Source organism: Zingiber officinale, chromosome 6A (assembly GCF_018446385.1).
Source record: "Zingiber officinale cultivar Zhangliang chromosome 6A, Zo_v1.1, whole genome shotgun sequence".
Classification (NCBI taxonomy): Eukaryota; Viridiplantae; Streptophyta; class Magnoliopsida; order Zingiberales; family Zingiberaceae; genus Zingiber; species Zingiber officinale.
In genome coordinates this window covers 29,213,929-29,222,804 of record NC_055997.1, presented here as the reverse complement: position 1 = coordinate 29,222,804, position 8,876 = coordinate 29,213,929, and the positions used below count along the sequence as shown (strand labels likewise).

General features: G+C 43.3%; 2 protein-coding genes across 2 annotated transcripts; one reads left to right on the top strand and one right to left on the bottom strand.

Annotated features, from left to right (window-relative positions):
• The first annotated feature begins 4,112 nt into the window (after positions 1-4,112).
• On the top strand, positions 4,113-4,700 carry LOC121994717 (dirigent protein 2-like). Its single transcript, XM_042548659.1, has one exon. It carries the CDS (start codon positions 4,113-4,115, stop codon positions 4,698-4,700), a length of 588 nt encoding a protein of 195 aa, XP_042404593.1.
• Positions 4,701-7,359: 2,659 nt separating this feature from the next.
• Positions 7,360-8,582, bottom strand: LOC121994716 (chloride conductance regulatory protein ICln-like). Its single transcript, XM_042548658.1, has 4 exons — positions 8,416-8,582; positions 8,225-8,348; positions 7,625-7,755; positions 7,360-7,492 (listed from the first exon to the last, which is right to left on the bottom strand). Exons 1-4 carry the CDS (start codon positions 8,580-8,582, stop codon positions 7,360-7,362), a joined length of 555 nt encoding a protein of 184 aa, XP_042404592.1.
• Positions 8,583-8,876: the final 294 nt, after the last annotated feature.

Below are 8,876 nucleotides of genomic sequence, written 5' to 3'. Positions count from 1 at the left end.
GACCATGTCGATGTAACACCGGTGAGAAACCCTCTGTTCTCCTTTGACTTCTCCGACCTGCTCGCCCACCGAAAATTTGATTTTTTGATGGAAGATCGAGACAGCAGCCCGAAATTCATGCAGGGCGGACCTTCCTAGAATAACATTGTAAGAAGAAGGGGAGTCCACTACTATAAAAGTGCTCCTTCTTGTGCGCACCAACGGCTCGGTGCCCAAAGATATGGCCAGCTTAATCTGACCCATAGGCTTCACTTCATTGCCTGTAAATCCGTATAAAGATGTGGCCATCGGCTGGAGTTCAGCAGCATAAATTTGCATCTCTTCAAATGTGGTCTTGAATAGAATGTTGACCGAACTCCCGGTGTCGACAAAAACCCGAGCCACTCGGCTATTGGCAATGATGGCCTTGATGATGATTGCATCGTCATGAGGCAACTCCAGGCCCTCCAAGTCTGCTGGCCCAAAGCTAATAACGGGACCGACGGCATGCCCTTGACTGTATCCGACGGCATGAACCTCCAAGTGACGGACATGAGACTTGCGTGCTCTCCCTGAATCTCCGTCAGTTGGTCCTCCAGAGATTATGCCGATCTCTCTGACAGCAGCATTACCTCGGTTCTCAGCCTCCCGTGATCCCTCTGGCTCTTTTCCCCGGCCAGGCTGATGAGTACTGGGTCCTGTGAGGTCGGGGCGAGATTGCCCAGCCTGTCCAGTCGCCCCCCTTTGCTCTTCCATCATCTTGATCAATTGAGGAGCTAGCTCGGGCAGAGGTAAACCCATCTCGACAGCCCGCTTGGAGTCTTGCGCGAACTGAAAACAATGATGAGTATCGTGTGTACATGACCGATGATAAGTATAGTACCGATTATTCCATGGCCCTGGTCGGGGAACATGCACGGCAGTAACTCGAGGTGCGGGTCTGACTTCCGGCCCAGGGTGAAATGCAGGTCTGGCCTCCCGGGCTCGCGGTAGAGGTTGAGGGGGTGGTTGAGGTACCCTTCTTTCTTGCTTGTTGGTGGAAGGAGGTGGTCTTTCGGCTTTCCTCCGAGCTGTTTGTGGCTCTTCCACTTTGATGTATGAAGCAGCTTTTTCCACCATCTCATCAAAATTCCGAGCAGGATTTTTGATGAGATCTCTGAAGAATTCTCCCTCTCCCAATCCATGAGAGAAGGCGCTCATCAGAATCTCTGCAGTGGCAGTGGGGACATCTTGAGCCACTTGATTAAAGCGGTTGATATAACTCCTTAAAGGCTCAGACAACCCTTGCTTCAGAGCGAAGAGACAATGATCTGTTTTCTGATACTTCTTGCTGCTAGCAAATCGACGCAGAAAAGCTGTTTTGAAGTCCAGAAAACAGGTAATGGACCCTTGAGGTAGCCCATCGAACCACTTTAAGGCCGAGCCAGCTAAAGTATTCAAGAAAACTCTGCATTTGACAGCATCGCTGTACTGGTGCAGCAGGGCTGCATTTTTAAATTTTCACAAGTGTTCTTCCGGGTCTTTGCTCTCGTCATACTCTCCGATCGACGGGGCTCTATAACCTTTAGGCAGTCTTTCATTTAGAATCCTGGTTGAGAAAGGTAGTTTCTCGTCCGGATCTTCGGGGAACACCTCAGGTGCGACAAAGGCCTTCCCCTTCTTCGAATCTCGCGGCAAAGAACTCTCAGCCATAGAGGCTTGAGGCTGCTCCTTCTTAAGGCTTTGCCCTTGAGGCTCTGGCTGATAATATCCCACGCTAGGCTCATGATAAGGAATTTGAGGAAATACCTCCGGCTTCTTTCTTTTAGAACCCCTATCCGAAACAGGGAGGGGCTCCTTGGAAGCTTCTGCAGGAGCTTGTCGTGGTCGTGAAACAGTTACCTGCTTCTCGGAGGCTGCCAATCTTTTGGCCTCCTTAAAGAGCTCGTACTCTCCAGCGGTCATAGTAACACGAATGCGGCCAGACTCCTCCATCATCACGTTCCGAAACAGGTTGTTGTGTTCCCACAGATGGCACCAAATTTGATCCTGTCCGGAAGTTGAGTCGGATGAAGGCGGGCCTTGATGTGCGTAAGGTTGACGGAGAGTCGTTGAAGTGCTGAATCTGCCGGGTACCCCCTGGAAAGGTTCGCACGGGCGGCCTATGGAGAGAGATGATCAGGACGATGATGCTATTGCTTTGAATACACTCAGATGAGTCCATCGGTCGTTAGAGACCAAGAACGAGGGAAAAAGTCCCCGGGTCAGGCCCTCCGACGCTTAAGTCAGGTACTTTTTCCTCAAAAATCGCAGAGAAAGGATGAAAAGTAAATAACTAGTGAGAAATGACGAGTGAGCGTACCTGCGTAAGCGACAAAGCATCCCTTTTTATACTACAACTGATGTTTCTGGAACCTGGCGAATGTCAGGGAATGTCGGGTGTCAAGACTTTGTCTGGCGGTGGTCGACACGTGACTTTCTCCTATAGGCTGGCGGAGGAATCGAGAGGAGTATGAGCCTCCAACCGTTAGAATATTCCCTGACATGTAAAGATTATTCTCTGACAGGTGGTTACGATTCCTTGTATATTTGCCATGTAGTCTCTGGTCTCCTGACCCGCCTCCATCTGCATCATCCGAAGCATATACGTCTCGACTTGTATGCTGGGTCTGGTTCCTGAGCCTCATCTGTCTGATTATCCAAGACCTGTACATCCCGACTTGCATCTGCCTACTGCTATCCAAGGCATGTACGTCCCGACCTGCACGCTGGGTCTGTCTGCCGACCCACATCTATCTGCTGTTATCCAAGGCATGAACTTCCCGACCTGCACGCTGGGTCTGTCCGTCGACCCACATCTATCTGCAGTTATCCAAGGCATGAACTTCCCGACCTGCACGCAGGGTCTGTCCGCCGACCCACATCTATCTGCTGTTATCCAAGGCATGAACGTCCCGACTTGCACACTGGGTCTGTCCGCCGACCCACATCTATCTGCTGTTATCTAAGGCATGAACTTCCCGACCTGCACGCTGGGTCTGTCCACCGACCCACACGCTAGGTCTGTCCACCGACCCACATCTATCTGCTGTTATCCAAGGCATGAACGTCCCGACCTGCACACTGGGTCTGTCTCAGACCTATTGGCTTGTAGTCTCCGTCCTTAGTTATATCTGGCACGCGGGCCCGTTTATTACTCACTGTCAGGGCTGGTCTTATGATCTTCTCCTTTGACTGCCCTGTCCGCTGAGACTCGGACTTTGGACACATCAACTGGACTTTTGACCTTCCTGTGTCTTCATCAGCTTGACTTCTGACTGACCACGAAGGATTGACTTTTGACCTTCCTATCTTCCACATTAGCTTGACTGCTGACCGGCCACGAATGCTTGACTTTTGACCTTCCTGTCTTCCACATCAGCTTGACTGCTGACCTACCACAGAGGCTTGACTTTTGACCTTCCTGTCTTCCACATCAGCTTGCCTGCTGACCTGCCACGGAGGCTTGACTTTTGACCTTCCTGTCCTCCAGATCAGCTTGACTGCTGACCTGCCAAGGAGGCTTGACTTTTGACCTTCCTGTCCTCCAGATCAGCTTGACTGCTGACCTGTCACGGAGGCTTGACTTTTGACCTTCCTATCCTCCACATCAACTTGACTGCTGACCTGCCACGAAGGCTTGACTTTTGACCTTCCTGTCCTCCACATCAGCTTGACTGCTGATCTGCTACGGAGGCTTGACTTTTGACCTTCCTGTCCTCCAGGTCAGCCTGACTTCTGACCCTCTTGGGACCTTGACTCCTACTCACAGCATCCTATTGACCCCACAAAATACACACCGTATCAACTAGCTTTTAGAAAACAAATTAAATGAGAATTTATAGTATTATTAATAACAACAACAGTAACAACATAGAAGTTAGACCTACTTCGTATATCTCTAACACTTTTGTTTCTTTGTTTAGGAAATTTGTACTTGAAGCATTTACCAGATCCGTCTCTGTTTTACATGGCGGAAGAAGCACGCAAACGTGCTTAATATGTTTAATAGATATTTGACAAAATTTATTACTATCTATTTATTACTAAATTGTTTATGTTAATTACTCTAGGCTTGCAGTAATTAACCGTTATTCAACAATAACGTAAACGACATGGCATTTCACAATGCTCTTTCAATTCATGCACTATTTATAGCTCACCTTGGCATTAATATTGCCTACCTCGTGCATCCAACGACCATGCAAATGGCATCGTCTCTTTCTTACTCCAGCTCCTTCGCTGTCGTCGTCGTCTTCCTCCTCTTGTTCTTCACGTCGCTCTGCACTGCCCAATCCGGCACCGACGGCTACTTGCACCTGCGCTTCTACAACCACGAGCGAGTTCTCGGCTCTGGGCCCAACGCCACGGTCGTCTATGCAGTCGAGCGGCGCGGCTCCACATCTGGGGCTGGGTTCGGCAACCTCATCGTCTACGACAATCTCCTTCGCCAAGGGGTCGAGCCCGACTCGCCCATCGTCGGGAGAAACCAAGGTATGGGAGTGGGATCGAGTGTGGCCGAGAACTCCGGCCTCACCATCCTGCAGCTGGTGTTCACTGCTGGCGAGTACAACGGCAGCTCCATCGCCGTGCAGGGGCTGGTCCCTGTGGCTCCTCTGCAGACGCTGTTCGAGCGAGCGATCACCGGAGGCACGGGGCGGTTCCGCAATGCCAGAGGCTATCTTTGGATCAAGACAAATTAGAGAGAAATTGGATGGATAAAATTGGGCAAATTGAAATAATTTTCTTTTATTATAAGCAAAGAATGAATTTGATGGATCAAGACAAGTCATACATAACAAAATTTTGGTGTTCATCTCATTAAAGTGATTGTTAATTAATGTTACAAATTTATCACTTCATAAAATGTTTCAACACCATAATAATAAAAATTTATCTTTCCTTCAATATTTCATTATGATCTTCCATGAAAAGTGAACAAGTCTTGCATATGTGGGGTGACAACCTTATATTTAACACAAAATAAAGAAACTTTATTTAGTAACAAATGTCAACCATCATCTTGCATTGTTTGCTGTTGTTGTTTGCTTTATTTTATAAGAATCATGACATTTACAATGTCTTGATCTTTTCATTACAAAGCTTGAAAGAAATTATTCGTGACTCCCAAGTTATTCTTCATTAAGTATATCTGAAATATAAATTTATAGTTTCCCATCAATTCAAACGTATTATTTGCATATGACCTTTTTATTTGTGATATTTTCCCTCCTCTTCAATAATTAAAAGGGCACCAATAATTGAAGGATATAAGCATCAAACTCAACAATATATTATAATGTGAACTTCAATGTACAAGTGTAAGTTGTAATTGATACGCAAAAATAATATACATAATAAGTAGACTTGATCTCCATCATGTTGGGGAATTTCATGAAAACTACATATGTTTTCAGTAAAACACCTGGCAGAAGTGAAATGAATTTTTTAAAAAATTATTGCGCATCCTATAAAATAAAATCATACATGTATAAGACATAATCGTACTTCAAAATGTTTTTTAGACATTATACCTTTCTAAAGAAGTTTAGACTTAAAGAAAATCACCTAGCAAACCTCACAAAACTTGCCTTTATTAGTATCACTACAACAAAAACCCTCATAGACATCGGTTTTCCACCGGTGTCTATTAAATTTTCGACCGATGTCTATGAAGGCGATGTAAAAGGTCTGCCATTTTAGACATCGGGTAAAAATTGGTGTAGTATTACTTAAAAAAACTGGTGTTCGAATCGGTTATTAACCGATGTAGTATCACTTAACGACACCGTTTCATCAACGGTGTAAAATCAATTTAATATTATATGTTAATAACACCAGTTTTGACAGCGGTGGAAAACCGATGTAATATGAATATTGTTTAACGACGCTGATTCGATTTCTGAAATAGTGAAAAATTGATATTATACAACATTTTAATAGTACAAAATTTAGTTAATATTATTATACATCGGTGTATCCAAACACACCAAGTCAATATCTATGTAACCAACACATAAATATTATTCTTACAATATAAAAAGATAATAGATATTGTACACATCAAGTCCGTATCCACAAATTACACAAATATTCTTCTTACAACATCAAAAGATAATTAACTATGATGCTTAAATCACATTAGCTGATGACAAATCACCGACAGGGACTAAATCACCTTGAAAAATTATATCAAGCTTATAGTTGCATGGAGCAGTGTTGCCATTTTCAGTCAACTGTTGTAAAAATCTTCTACCATTGTTGACTTTATGTTTGTAGTTGATGTCAAACGCATTTCATCAATTTCTATTGTAAGCAAGGCGTCGCATACAACCCGTCCAACTTGGAGAATTTTTAGGCAACCTGATAGGATGTAGTTGTAATGAGCAAAAAGATCAACAACGAAAGATCAACTGCAATAGATAGGGCACTTACCTGCAACTGGGCATCGAGGATGTGGTTTCTTTGTGCTTATCTAGTGGATTACTGGTTCCTTCTCATAAATGTGCTTGCAGTCCATCCTGCTTGATGAAGAACAACAGACAGAAAGAACACGGTTTATGACTTTAATAATAATAATAACATACCTTTTTGTTTGGGAAACAAAAAAAAAGTGAAACAGACTAGTCATAAGCTTCTTCATCACTTGATAAATATACATCAAGCATTGTTCAAGGAACATGAACAATTGAATCAACAGAATCGGTTAAAAGGTTTTTTTGAGTTGTTAGAAGGAAATATAAGTAGAAAGCTATGGAATGTTGTCTACGGCATTAACATATCCTGGGAATACGCAAGGACTAATGTTTAATTGTATATGATACCAATGTTTTATTGTATATGATATTCTCATTTTCTAAAAATGCATTATAAACGATTCTAACGTTTTTCCATTCATAATTTCCAAATGGCTTACTACTAATATTTTCTTCAAATTAACATTAACAAGTACAAAAATTTACTGCCTCCTTTGGTCTTGAGCACAGTAAAATGTTTTAAGGATCGAATATACTAATTACCATGATGTTGCAAATCAACCGGAAGAGAGCTAAATCACTGCTTGGTACACTCTACACACTAACAGCATGATTCACAAACATAACTGCTACTAGCATTGTAGATCAACATTGTACAACATATGATTACCCAGTATGTAATATTTTTATATTACCAAGATACAGAATATGAAAGAAACAATTGACCAAACCCAAATTCTAAGGTTTTTTCAGTATCAAGAAAAGAAAAAAAAAGCAACATGAAAGGATGATCTGAACTTAACAACCATATAAAAAGCATAGAGATTTTTCTCTTAGTGAAAGATGGGACTTGATAAGAAGACAATCACAATCCTAGAGTATGCAATCAATGAGTTAAAGATCTATGCAATGAACTTGCAGGATAATCAGAACAATAAGATAAGATGACATTCATAATTGTATTATTATGCATAACTAAAATCCATGATGAAGCAATGCCAACTGCATCAGATTCTTTCCTACTTTGACAAACACACTCATAATAGCATTAAATAGAAAGTTGACCACAAAAGATTCAGCAACGCCTACTTTATACATGAAAATGCATCAATCAATGAACATGCCACAAATGAAAACAATATGAGGCATACATGATAGCAAGGATACACTTTCCAGCATCTAAAGGAAGAAGTCTCATTTCAATGACTTTTGACAATTCCAAATCATCATTAATTTCTGAATCAGAGCTTTCAGACTCTTCATCTTCGTCGCCTATCTCGATCTGATGAAGAATCCAGTAAACAGTACATAAGCAATAAAGCAAAAAATAGCACAGGAGCCATCAGCCAATCTGACTATCCTCAATGGTGTAACCCAAATTTGTCCCTCAAATAATTCAAATCCTTCAGGACATTATTACTATAAAGGACCATTCTCAGCTAGTAATCACCAACTCAAATAGGCAACCTCAAGCACCAACATGTAGCTATCCAAGAAACAGCTTACCGGTAGCCCCTTAATTCATGCTTAGAAAATTCAAGTCAGAGGCAACAAAAGTTCATGTTTACCAATCAGTGAGGGAAAATAGCGCATTATCGAGCACCACAATGAATTCTCCAAAAAAACACAGAAAGCTTTCTAATGTTCAAGATAAACAGAAAAGAAAAAAAGTTACGTTTTGTAATTTTGATCCTTTGGATTCAATAGAAGTTCAAGTAGAACCGCCCCAAACTCAGTCATAGATCAAATACCTGAGTATAGATGCAAGGAAAGGGGTAGGTCTCCAGGTCCCTTGACACAGCGTGGAGGGACAATGACAAGAAATCCACCGCATACCATTTCCCTTTGTCGGCGTCGCTCAGCCAAATCACCCTCCTGCAAGATCCACTCACATCTGAGAGAAGACAAGAAGCAAGAAACTGAGTGAGCGTGGCACTGATACCTTGAGGTGACGTAGAGAGTTCCAGGCGACTCCATGGATCGGGAACCGAGGGCGACGGCGACGCCAGGCTCAACATGCATCAGCTCCTCGCCGTCGTCGGATTCTAGCAGGGGTCGTCCATCGTCGTCGACGATGCGACCATCGAAGTGCAGTAGCCCTAAACCCATAGCGGGAGTATCTTAGGGTTCCCAGGATACAATGGCCCTTTTTAATCTAGCATAGAGAGCTCAAAGGCCTTCTTCAGAAGGCCTCTCCGGTGCTTGGAAAAGGTCACCTGCCGGCTGGCCAGGTTCTCTATCCTCCTCATCTGTGTCTTCCCCCTCACCATGTCGACCGATTAGTTGATAACACACCTAGAGGCAACGCCGAAACCTATCGCGAGCAGCAAAATCAGTGAGAAAGGAGCTCCGATCAGCCCTGGCCACGCGAGGATAGACAAGGAGGGATCAAATCAAAAGAAG